The sequence below is a fragment of the Sinocyclocheilus rhinocerous genome, unplaced genomic scaffold (genome assembly GCF_001515625.1).
Source record: "Sinocyclocheilus rhinocerous isolate Xijiao unplaced genomic scaffold, SAMN03320098_v1.1 scaffold1110, whole genome shotgun sequence".
Lineage (NCBI taxonomy): Eukaryota > Metazoa > Chordata > Actinopteri > Cypriniformes > Cyprinidae > Sinocyclocheilus > Sinocyclocheilus rhinocerous.
Genome location: NW_015653168.1, coordinates 176,689 through 189,620, shown reverse-complemented (window position 1 = coordinate 189,620; position 12,932 = coordinate 176,689). Strand labels below are relative to the sequence as shown.

The following is a 12,932-nucleotide window of genomic DNA, read 5'->3' as shown; positions in this document are numbered from 1 at the left end:
AGGGGGCCGGACGGCACAAACACAAAGAGAAAAAAACCCAAGTCATCATTTTCTCTATTTGAGGTATTGAGTTACACACATCTGATTCTATTTTACCAACGCTCATTGCTGGCAAACTGGGCTACACCAAACTGAGTTTGAGAGGAGACGGAACGCAGGAGTGAACGAACAGAGACGGAGAGGAGTACAAAATCAATAATTGTTTTAAATGCAGCCCCTCACTTACATTAATAGCAGCCAGGACTGCTGTAAAGGTTTTGAATTATGGTATAATAATTCAATGACGTTTTCAAGGAGCATGAGCAACAAAAAAAAACAGAATTTTATACCAAACTGTCTTGCAGAATTCTGATGCATTTTAATTATATATATATATAAAAAATGTAATCAATACATATATACACAATAATATTGTAAATTATATGAATCAATATTCAGCATCATTGTAATTGGCATGCAAAGACATAAAGGCACAAGGAAAGTTATTCTCTGTAGCTTTGTAATAGGCCTGTTTGCCTGTGAACCTCAACATTTAATCTACTTTTGACATTAGGGGCAAATGAGGCCAAATGCGACCACATCTTACTGATTAATGAACCAAAGTGCACATAGTCCACAACACAGCAAAACTGAATTAGCAATGACTGAGAGAACATTGCATCACAAAACATGTAGCAATTATACAAAACAAAACTTTTTTTAATCTACATTTTATATTAGAAATGCTTTAGTAATGTTTTCCATTATGTTACTGGTCAGTAAGCTATCACTATCAACTGTAAGGGCTGTAAATCGAAGTTTATGATGAAATTCTGCCAGAAAAAAATCTAATTAAATAAAAAGTGACATCAAACAGAAATAGTGGAATCTATTTTATCTATCTAGTCTATAATGTTATAATAAACAGAAAAAAATATAATCTGAATTAAAGTAACTGTTGTCTCATCTATTCTTAGAAATATTATGGATAGCTAAATCTATCTCAAAACAGCCCTGAAGACATGAGATACAAATAAAGAGATAAACAAGTCTCCCCATGTTATCAAACCAGTCCAAAAAAAACGGGTATGAAACAAATGAATCTAATTCAAAACTGTTACATACATTTAAAAAAAATATCAATAATAAAAATAGGCGGGAAAAAAATTAAACAGGCGAGGGAATCTATATAACATGCAGTCTCAGGGAGACTGTAAATTAGACACGTCCGAGTTCATCTGCACCCGCGAGACGCGTTTCTGATGATAATTAAAAGAAGCCGATAGGCACTTTATGTTTAAGAATTGATTAATTATTTGTAGTCCTAATAATACAGCGAATTAAATAGCAACAAGTCGGTATAACACGATATGGATCATAAATGTTCTCTGCAGTCTTCTGGCGCTCATTACATATGAGGAAGTATTTTGAACATAGTTTTTGGTGACGGCGTGACAGTTCCGGATGTTTAATCACGTTAATGTATTTCAGTATTGAGTTGGCAGCATTGATGCGGGGTCAGTAGTTTTTGACCGGTGCTGTGAGGTGCGTGTACTCACTATCTCTGAGCGGCCGTCACGACACGCGTTCTGGAAGCGCGCCTGCCTCTCCTCGTGCGGCCGATCGCGGAAACCGGTGTATTTAATCTGTAAACAGGGATGAAAGAGTCACAAAAGAAAGAGTCTTGTTATAAAGGAGCTTCATTAGAGTACACTGTAAAAATGTTTTAAGCATTAATAACAACATATTTATGTTCTTCCATTTAACTTGTCACAATATTTTCCGTTCTTTATGCTCAGTTTTATGGTAGCCTATGTTTTGTTTAAATTTCAATGGGATTTCTTTAGTTCATCAGAGTTTGAATTTAAAGTGGTCAGAAGAATGTAATGAACTTATTCTTGCATTTTGTGACTTTGATGCCACTTTGATTTCAGCTAATATTAGTATGTGGCCTGAGGTGAAGTAATTTGAGATTAAAGCCGAATAATGAACATAAATGCAAGCTATCGGAAAATATGTTGAAAAAAATAACAAAATGCGCACGTTTGAAAAGCAAATTGCTTGATATTGTTTTCAATTTGGATATTAAGCAAGCATATTTTCGTTACTGTACTAGAGTTAAAAGGTGAGGTGCAAAGGTGCGTCTTTTAAGTCTACGCTGCATCTATATTTTTGTTGATACATGCTTGCGATATATAAAAAGTAATTTAGTAATTTCCGTGAATGGAGGGTTAAAAACTTTTCTCAGCAGGAGCATTAGCGGTCGCTGCACAGAGGCTGTTAAAGAAAGAGGCGATGACACGCTTGTTTTCATGTCACACGAGAGGTGCAACTTTGTTTCCGCCACTTTATCAAATGTCTCTCGGATGAATCGAGCTCACCTCGCACTCGCGACTGAGTTTCCTGAAGAACTCCTCGTTCTCGAACTTGCTCCTCTGATCCGGGACCACCCGAGGCATATTGAACGCGATTTGATCAATTTTGTTAATTTGTATTTGTCTAAACTTGCAAAGAGAGTGACGCGTTGCCTTGAAACTCGCAAGTCCCGCTCTTATTTCCTTCCGTCTTTTCTCTTCTTCTAATGATGGAGTATGATGCAGTGAGCTTTGTGTTCTTTAAAATGTAAAAGCTCACTCGGATTTCGCCTCTTGTGGGGTCCGTGAGTTGTGAGTTGTACTGCTCTAGATTTGGCAGTAATCTGCAGTTGGCTTGTTGTTCTTCCTCACTCTCGCGCGTGTGATCTCCGACTGCTGACAACAGACACTCGCTCTACTTTATCCGTCGCATGAGCTGCATGGCTCACAGTTACTTCCTGGCTCCTCGGAGTCCGACTTATGACTGTACACCCAAAATACTCCCCCCATTCACAATTCTCTCCACTATGGACCGTGTGTGCGCAGGCGTTAAATACACCACAACTTCACTGCGCGAGATGCTTGGTATTTTTCGTTCTCGTAGTCTTAATAGGAACAGAGCTTAAAGTTGTTACCTGTGATAGAGATTGTGCAGATTGGTGTTTATAAACACGTGTTAGCGTATTTCTTAGAAACAAAATGACTTGCTCCCATCAGAGAGGATGTTCACATTGTTATAGATATGAACCACAAAATGTAAAATATTACAGGCCTATATTTTTAATCTTGTTATTACCTAAATCAATTTTGAGACATCCACATCAGTTTGTAATCCGCCCAAGATAAACAAATGTGCACAAAAGACAAAGAACTGTCTTTATAGAGAGACGGACGGACGGACGGATAGATAGATAGATGGATGGATGGATGGATGGACAGATATGAACTCATTTCTATAATGATTTTAGTATGTTCTTGAGAAGATGAGTGAATTACAACATCTGTGGTAAATATTTGGGTGTTCAGACATATCTTTCTTTAGTGTGCATGTTTTGAAGTTGCAACTTCCCTCGGGACAGAGGGGGAGGTAGAGAAAAGACAGCGAGAATGGGGAAGTGAATGCAGTACCAGAAACATCCAAAGGCCTTCAAGCCGTCAGATCTAGCAGACAGACTGCATCACTTTTGTGTGGCTTACCACAGCTATCGTGTGCGACTTTCAAATGTTATAAGTGCTTCAACTGTCAGAATGTTGCTGCATGTATGATACTACGGTTAAAAGTAGACAGCTGATGAGTAAAGACTTTTCTATCTTCACTGCATTTGTAGCTTGTTCATTTTGAACTCAGCCTGGGTTCTATACTTCTTACATTGTTCATTTCTTTGTTATTAAACACACCCATCTGTTTCTGGCTGTCACATTAAAGACGATAGTTATGTGTTCTCAGTAATTGTGGAAAAATGTCAGATGGAAATATATTGGTATAATCGCCACCTAATTTAATTCAAATTTAATTGTATTGCCAGTGCACATAAAAAAAACACTTATATCTACAAAAACCATTTGCACTAAATTAAAATTGTAAAGCAAGTGTACAGTGTGTGTGTGTGTGTGTGTATGTGTGTGTAAAGACCCATGTAAAAGCTTACATTACCCAAGCAATTATTAGTTTAGCACCCATTAGCCGTAACTGGGTGCACATATTCCCTCGGCCCACTAATGTATGTTCTCATATTAACACTCCTGTTGTGTAGTAGACCTGCATTAGTGCCATTAGAGTTGAACAACATTGTATAAAATGTTTAGCAAATTTTGACAAGGCTCATAAATTATAAGAGATTACAGTATGTAAATAAAAACATGACCTTATAAACCATGTAAGAGGTCTGGGATGTAGCTGACATTTAGCTGATTGTTATCATGAAAAGAAGCTCTGGACAGCACAAAAACACTGGCTCAATCTGTCTGTCTATCTATCTATCTGTATGTATCTTTATCTGATTGTCAGTGATTCTTGAGACATTTGTTTTAAAAATGAAAATTAGATTTCTCGTTTTTTTTTTTTTCAGAATTATGACATGCATGATCACTCACTAACCCTAAAATACTAGCTTAGTGCAGATTCAAAAATATAGCCTATCTAATAAACAAGAAATCAAAATATAAATTTATCTTTAAAGAAAAAATATTACTTTGTCCTGAAAGAAGGAAGATGTCTATTTTAAAAAGATACATCTTTTATTAGGTTTAGCAGCTGTGTTCCTAGTTTTTTTGTCAACACCATTAGTTATGTAAAAATACATACTGTAATTAGATCGTATCAAGTCAGTCGCCATTCTGAAGATTCTTTTTCCATATTTCATATGAGGTCACACAGGCTCTGGTGAGTAGTTTTCGTATTTTTGTCTTATAAATTTGTAGGTTTCACTTTATTTTAAGGTGTCCATGTTATAGTGTAATTATACATTTAAGTACTGAGAAATATTAATTAACTATAGGCCTACATGTAGCCTATTACTATATGGTTAGGGTTAGGACTGGTTTATATAACCCCTATAGGATTACTTGCATGTAATTATGCATAATTTGTTATTATTATAATAGTAAGTACATGTAACATGTAACAAGGACACCGTCAAATAAAGTGTTACCGATTTGTATTTTATAATTTATTGTTATTGATGTTATTATTATTATTATTATTATGTTTTCATTTTATGTAATTAGTTATGTAAATAAATAAAAAATATTTGATTTTCTGTCAATGACAGCTCCATCACAAATATATCCAAAATTACAGTAACACTTTATTATAGGGACCAGTTCTCACTATTAACTTGTTGCTTATTAGCATGCCTATTATTAAAGTGCCCCTATTATGGGTAATGAAAGGTTCGTTTTTTGGTTTTGGGAGTCCCCAATAACAGGTTGACATGCATGCAAGGTCAAAAAACACTTTAATTTTCTTATAATATGCATTTATTTTTACCTTACTTGCTCAACGACTCCCAAACGATTCGCTCAACAATTCATTTTTCTAAACCCCTCCGTTGCATGACGCTAATCTGCGGTGATTGAGCCGATTGGTCTTGTTTTCATTTCATCATGCCTGTAATGCCTGATAAAGCCTTTATACATGGTGCACTTTCAGATTTAAAACTTTGCAGGATGTTTTCATTAACTTAGAGCTGTGTTACACACTGCATGAAAGGTAATTCTCAAAAATCCATAATAGGGGCACTTTAACAGATTTGCTATTTATTAGTACTTATAAAGCACATATTCTGCATGACCATATTCTACACTACATCCCTAATCCTACCCAATACATAAACTTAACATCTACCTTACTAACTAATAAGCAGCAAATAGGAGTTTATTGAGGCAAAAGTCGTAGTTAATGGTTTGTTTATAGCGAGAATTGGACCTTAAAATAAAGTGTGACCAAAATTACATATAGGCCTAAATAATATTTTAAAATATAAATAGGCTAGCTACTATTTTTGCATCAGCGGGGAAACCGCTATTTTTACCGCTCCAAAAGCGGCACCTAGTGGCAAAGAATGAATTAGCATTTTCATTCTGACCAACGCGAAAAGACCAACAAGTGGGCCGGGCATATGCTAATGTTTCATGTTGACGTCAACATGAAACGGCTTGGGATTCGTTTTAAAAACGACTCTTTCAATAATTCAGAGTCGACTCTTTCATTTGAGAGACAATAACTTTATAGACGGTGCACTTTCAGATTTAAAACTTTGCAGGATGTTTTCATTAACTTAGAGCTGTGTTACACACTGCATGAAAGGTAATTCTCAAAAATCCATAATAGGGGCACTTTAACAGATTTGCTATTTATTAGTACTTATAAAGCACATATTCTGCATGACCATATTCTACACTACATCCCTAATCCTACCCAATACATAAACTTAACATCTACCTTACTAACTAATAAGCAGCAAATAGGAGTTTATTGAGGCAAAAGTCGTAGTTAATGGTTTGTTTATAGCGAGAATTGGACCTTAAAATAAAGTGTGACCAAAATTACATATAGGCCTAAATAATATTTTAAAATATAAATAGGCTAGCTACTATTTTTGCATCAGCTGGTGTTGACCCATAGATAAGGATAAACTTGCTCCCAAGGTGATAAACTTTGAACATGTTGAAGATAAATTTTAAAAAAAATTAATTGATACTGTAGACATAAATGTCTATTTGTTAGTCTTTTTTGTTCCAGCAGTTTACTCAAGAATCAGTGTTGTCTATCTGTGTGAGTTCGCGTCTGCGTGCTGTATTTACACACACACACACACACACACACACACACACACTAGGCTGCTCTCAGAAGGCGACGTCAGTGACTGAGAATCAGCAGCAGTTTGAGCGCCTGAGATGATTAACGCTGTTACCGAATCTCCACGGCTCTCCCGGTTCTCACGCGCACTGCGCGTAAACGGCGCTAGACGCTGGTGACAGTTGTCGCTGCTGGACTCGTGCCCTGAGGAAACCGAAGGGGGTGCAGCAAGGTCAGACGGCTAGACCTCCCGAGTTTGGCACTGGTGTCCGTCAGTCAGTCAGTCTTCCCGACTCAGGCGAATCGCTCATTGAGACAAAGCAAAATAACTACAGTTGAAAACACTCTCAGATTTCAGGCGGGAGTATGTTTCCCGCCTGAAATATGACCGTCTGTTCTTCAGTGTTATTATTCGCGAGTCGCCAACGGTGAGAGAGCCTATGTGAGGCTCGGTTTATTTCAGAGTGGACATAAAATCTTACTTTGCGTCACGTTTGCTGTCTAAAAGAGGCCAAATGTTTATGTCATGACATTTGCAGAAAACTAACCCCATCCGCAAGCATTTTAACGTGCTTTGTATAGTGACTTGTGACTTCTGCATTCACATGTAGGTCTTCCTTTTATAATCAGGTATATTTGGGAGAGAAAATATATGAGAAAATAAAATGTCACTGTGACCGTCTGTCGGTGAGGTCGAGTTGATGGGACTATTTCAGTTCCGGATCTGTCCACCAGAGGGCGGGCTTGATCGCGTGTTTTCTTCTATTGCTCATTGTGTTTTCTATCATTGTGTTATTTTCATACACACAACCAAACTAATAAAATCTATCTATCTATCTAATTATGAAACACAAAAATATCACACTGTTGTTCTGGTCAACAAATGTTGTAATTAATAAACTATATAAATGTAAACAATGTACAGTCTCTAGAGGAAACACATTTGTGTAACTAGCCTTTTGACTTATACGGAACCTCATAATTACTAGATAATTATTAGACAAATCCTATGTGATGAGTTTGTAACTCTCTATTTATCGATGTACTCTTTTCAAAGATGTACTTCAAGGATTACGGTGTTTGCATCCTGATTACAGAGTCCAGAGGTTTTTCTAGAAGTGTCATTGCGAGAAGAACAGGTAAATTGCACCGAACAGACGGCATCATTCCAGAAGTGATGAGATACAGGAGTAAAAGATGCAGTTTCCATGGCAACAGCGGCTTTGGGGTCTTGACCTTTGTGACAGAAATTTTATCAGCATTTTGTGCCGGCCATCTCATTACTCACCATCACCACACACACATACACCACTTCCTTTTTATCTTACACGCTCTCACTCTCTTTAGCACAATGTCCATTATTATACAGAAGGTTGTCAGCTTGATGCATAATGTGTTTGGAACAAAATAATTTGAATTACTGCTTTGTGCCCGTGCAGAGACTGAATGGTTTTATGCAGTGTGAAATAACAAATTCATACTATAAAATTTGTGACAAAATACATAAAATTAGCAGTGATGAAAGCATTAGGTATTGCATACTGAGGAAATCTGCACCCGGCCGTCTCCTAGCAACAGGCAGATGATGGTGCTGCACTATAAATAACTTGTGTGTGTGTGTATGTTTGTGGAAAAATAGCTGATAGGGACAAGGTCCTGGGATTGAATTTTAGGGCATACCAAGACACTACACTGACTCATTGTGTGGTTACAAAATTCTTCAACATCACAGTGAGCTGTACTGTCAACTATAAGTGATACTCAGATAATGTGACCAAATAGAATCCAGTAATTTTATATTACAATTTCATTGTCCATTTAGCAGTTCTGCTGTAGGCCTTTTGGTGGCCCTCATGCACCTGGCACAATCTAAACCTACTGAGTTGAGCAGAGCTTTCAACTTCTTTAGATGGTTGTTATTCCTATGGAAGGCACAAAAAAAAAGGGGGAAAAAAGGAAGCTATACCTGTCACCGCCAGAAGAGGGGGGAGGACATTTCCCCTTCTTTCCATTGTGGCCCACCGTTCATCATCTGGTCACTTCATCGGTTTCTGTCTCTTTCTGTTGCCTTATTGCCATCAATTTAAGGCAAATTGTTTGATGAGGTAAAAATACTAATATATTACTGTGGCTAGTAATATGCAAAAAATATATATTTAATATATACACACTACTGTTCAAATGTTTGGGGTCAGTACGATTTTTTTAAAGAAATGTCTACATTTATTCAGCAATGATACATTAAGTTGAATAAAAGTAAACAGTAAAGACATTTATGTAACAAAATATTTCTGTTTTAAATGAATGTCATTCTTTTGAACTTTGTATTCATCAAAGAATCCTGGAAAAAATGTATCAGGGTTTCCACATAAATATTAAGCAACACAACTGTTTTAAATATTAATAATTAAAAATGTCTCTTCAGCACCAAATCAGCATATTAGAATGCTAATGTGACACTGAAAACTGGAGAAATGATGCTGAAAATTCAGCTTTACCATCACAGGAATAAATTACATTTTAAAATGTATTAAAATAGAAACAATTTAAATTTGTAATAATATTTCAGAATATTGCCGTTTTTACTATATTTTGCCTTGTTGAGCATAAGCGACTTCCTTCAAAAAACATTAAAAAACTATCCTCAAATTTCTACGGTAGTATATATATATATATATAATTGGTGTCACTGAGGCAGAGTCTTTCTTCACTGTAGCTATACAAAGCCTTTGTGTTGAGTTGGGTGGACAGGGTCAATACCTAATTACCTCTGCAGTTTCCCATCATAGTCTGCATTTCATCCTGCTATCTTAACACACACAAACTCTTCCTCTCATTTTCTCTCCCTCTCTTTCCATATGTGAAGCTCTCATTGCAATTATCATCCAATCAGACTGGCACAAAGTGGCGCTTCCTCTTTTGAAGCTGTGGTATAGAGTGACTGAGCTTCTCCTTCTCTCTCCAGAACCGTCTGAAGACACACTTAAGAGGCACAGAGACATAACTATTTCCCTTGGGATTCAAGCACACTACCTCCATGTCCCCTGTATTGCATACTAAGATGTTGACAGTAAATATAGCACACTTTGGTGACTAGGTTGCAGTACTTTATGTTGAATTGAAACAGATCACCTTACATTTAATCATGTGAATACTGTCTGTCCTTTTAGTATTGGATTAATGGTGGATAAGTTTACCTTAACGCATCTTTTCGTTCATACGCTAACTGATCTCTGATGGTATCTGTATCGTCTCATTGGAGGCCTCATTCATTTGAGCAATCGGTGAAATACATAAACGACAATGCAGTTTAGCAATGGAATGAATAACAATCAAAAGCGAAAAGCTCCAGGTTGTAGTCATGAAAACTGTGGCTTTTAATGTAAACACTACATTCGATTGGTTTTCCAGCACGAACATCCCACATGAAAGAACAACCATTCACTAAAGAGGGAGAAAAAGCAGCACAAAAGCATTCACTTGGAGAGAAAAAGAAAGGATTAAAAAAAGAAGGGAAGGAGAATCAAAATCAATGGTGGTGTAGGTATTTTTACAGTTTTTTTTTTGTTCTCTTTGAATTTTAAACTGAGAAGGCAGAGAGGGAGGAGAGATACATTTTTCCAAATCTACGTGTGATAGGTGAGAGCTGTGCTTTTCTATGCAGACCTGGAAGGTGTTTGAGTACAATTCTCAAAAAACCAAGAGAAAGCGCATGAATCTGTACAGCCGTGCACAGCCCCGCCCTCTCCGGCGCCGGGGGCGGAGCCGTGCCACCAAAAAGTGGTTCGTTCAAAAAAATCAAACAAATAAAAAATCAATACATATACTGTAATTCAGGCTAAGTAAAGACATTGCAATGCAGGGCGAACAGGCAAAAAGAATCGGTACAGTTCATCAACATCAACATGGGTAAGTCAGTAAGAACGTTTCAAGAGTGGATCACAGGAACCCTTGCAAAATTCTTTTTTTTTTTTTTTTAAAAAAGGGGAAGAGAGGGGAAAAAAAGTTCTGTAGCTACAAAGCACAAGAAATATACCTTTAATAATATTACAGAATAATCATTGATATTGGTGTTGTTATCATCATCGTCGTCGTCATCGTCTTCATCGTTTGATATTATTGTCATCGGGTTTTTTTTCCGTTTTTTTTTTCAATTATTTCTACTCGTAAAGATTCTAGAATTGGAGGATCTACAGCTTTCTACAAAGACTGACAGCCCAATGACCTTCGTCTGCAAGCCTCCACATCATTTCCCTGAGCCCCACATCTACCCGCCCACCCCCTAAACCCCGCCCACATGATGCCCATTCTTTTTGCTCTGTCTGTCTTTTCCGTTTTTTTCTTTTTTTCCTCTTTTTTTGTTCTTTTTATTTTGTGTTTTATTCTTTATTTTCGCACCATTAGCTATGTGAAGCAGTTAGCTGTTTCTTTATACAAAGGCTGAGGGGTCATGCTATCAGTGACGGGGACTCCAATACCCAGCCAACTAAAACAGGAAGAAACCTAGGGAAAAGAAGGAATGAAGAGGGAAGGGTGACAACGGACGAGAGGTAGAAGAATGGACGAGGTGTAGTAAGTACAAAGGAAGTGTGCGGGACAGATGATCAATAAATAAATTAATAAATTAATCAACAACAATACAAAAGTAAAAGTTCCTTACAAGACAAATGTTAATAAGTTCTCATAACAGTGACCTAGCGTTTCTAGTACTATTCCCAGACACGTCATTCTCAGAAGGTTGGCACTGATATGACACTTGCAATCATCGTACTGGTTCGACAGGCCCCGGGGTCGCAAGCCAAGCGGCCCGGGCCCTTCCCCAGAGAGCTGACCTACGGAAGTGACGGGGATGGGTAGAGACGAAACGTAAGATATCTCTACGATATCGAACGGTACTACAGTGATTCAAAATCCGAAACAAGGACACGCTACAACTGACTTGAACCGTAGTGCTCAAGACTAGCATAACCGTGGATTTAGCTATCGTCACATTATCGTCAAAGTAAATTCATGTAGCCAGGCAAACATGTACAGGTCATCCCTCCTGACTGATATTCGTGTAATAAATATACATACAATGACATAAAACATAAAAAAAAAGTCAAAGAAATACATATATCACAAAAAAAAATGAGGGTTGTTTAGTTAAAACGATAAAGACACAGTGGAAAACGGGGAGAACGAGACGTACAACAGCAAAGAAAAACAAAAACAACACTAAAAAGGTCCCAACTTTGTTCTAAAACCATAAAGGCTGGGTTTCTATAAGAAATCAGTTCTGTTGGCAGCTCTTTGAAAGACAAACTAAAAACATTTCATATATATATATAATATATTTATATATTTGTATATGCCTATTTTAAAATTATCATTATCATTATTTACCAACTTGCATTTTCAATAATAATCATTTCCAAAGAAGTGGCTCGGGAGGGAAGGGGCGGGCCTCAGTACAAGCCGCAGCCTCGCAGGTTGTTGGCGATGATGATGTCGGTCACGGCATCGAACACCACCTGGATGTTTCCTGTATCCGTGGCACAGGTCATGTGACAGTAGATCTCCTTATTAGGCGAGCGGTTCTTGCTTTCAAATTGTGCTTGGATGTAAGCAGCTGCATCGTCATAGGTGTTTGGACCTACCGAGGGAGACAGAGATCAAATGAGTATGTGAGAACTGATATTATGCCAAAAATAAAAATGACATAAAAGTGGCACTCTGATCTTCAAATCGGCTTTGTGCTTGTCACTCAAAACGCTCATTAACCCAATATTTAAAATGACCTCGGTGACTTCTGACATTCACAAATGTCTCTTCTCTTCCGTTCTCTAATAGCCATGCATTCTTTAACTTGGCTCCTTATGAAGCAAAAGTCCCATTGAGAAGCTGCTGTATCTTGGTTATGTTTGAGACCATTTAGATCAAAATTATTTGAACACTTTTGAACTTTTTAAGTCACACTTAAAATGTCTAAGTTTCATTTCATTAGAAAAAAAAAAAAAATCAAAACAAGATCTAATACTAGGCGATGCTTTTCTCAGGTGTCCTAAGTAACCACAGACGGACTTTATCATATTATGGACATAAACAATATTGAACAATATATCAAGATGCTGAGATATTGCATTTATCAACTTATAATTACATTTATTGCTTAACTTTAGTTAATTATAATTAATTGACAAATTTAATTACATATACTTGCATATACAAGTACTGTGTTTTCGAACAATATATTAAGATGTTAATTATACTGTTCAATAATTTAACCATTTACTTATTAATTTATAATTAGGTTAATT

General features: G+C 36.8%; 2 protein-coding genes across 9 annotated transcripts in view; both read right to left on the bottom strand.

Annotated features, from left to right (window-relative positions):
• cbfb (core-binding factor subunit beta) overlaps positions 1 to 2,743 on the bottom strand; it is a 50,296-nt gene extending 47,553 nt beyond the window's left edge. For all 7 annotated transcript variants that reach the window (XM_016521743.1, XM_016521744.1, XM_016521747.1 and 4 more), the window contains exons 1-2: positions 2,361 to 2,743; positions 1,539 to 1,625 (exon numbers count right to left, since the gene is read on the bottom strand). In XM_016521743.1, coding sequence (XP_016377229.1) covers positions 1,539 to 1,625; positions 2,361 to 2,438 — 165 coding nt within the window. In that variant the 5' untranslated portion in view covers positions 2,439 to 2,743. The remainder of the gene's footprint in view (positions 1 to 1,538; positions 1,626 to 2,360) is intronic.
• A 7,243-nt stretch (positions 2,744 to 9,986) lies between these two features.
• The window catches only part of gnao1a (guanine nucleotide binding protein (G protein), alpha activating activity polypeptide O, a), a 113,957-nt gene continuing 111,011 nt past the window's right edge, over positions 9,987 to 12,932 (bottom strand). For both annotated transcript variants that reach the window (XM_016521742.1, XM_016521740.1), the window contains exon 8: positions 9,987 to 12,268. In XM_016521742.1, coding sequence (XP_016377228.1) covers positions 12,081 to 12,268 — 188 coding nt within the window. In that variant the 3' untranslated portion in view covers positions 9,987 to 12,080. The remainder of the gene's footprint in view (positions 12,269 to 12,932) is intronic.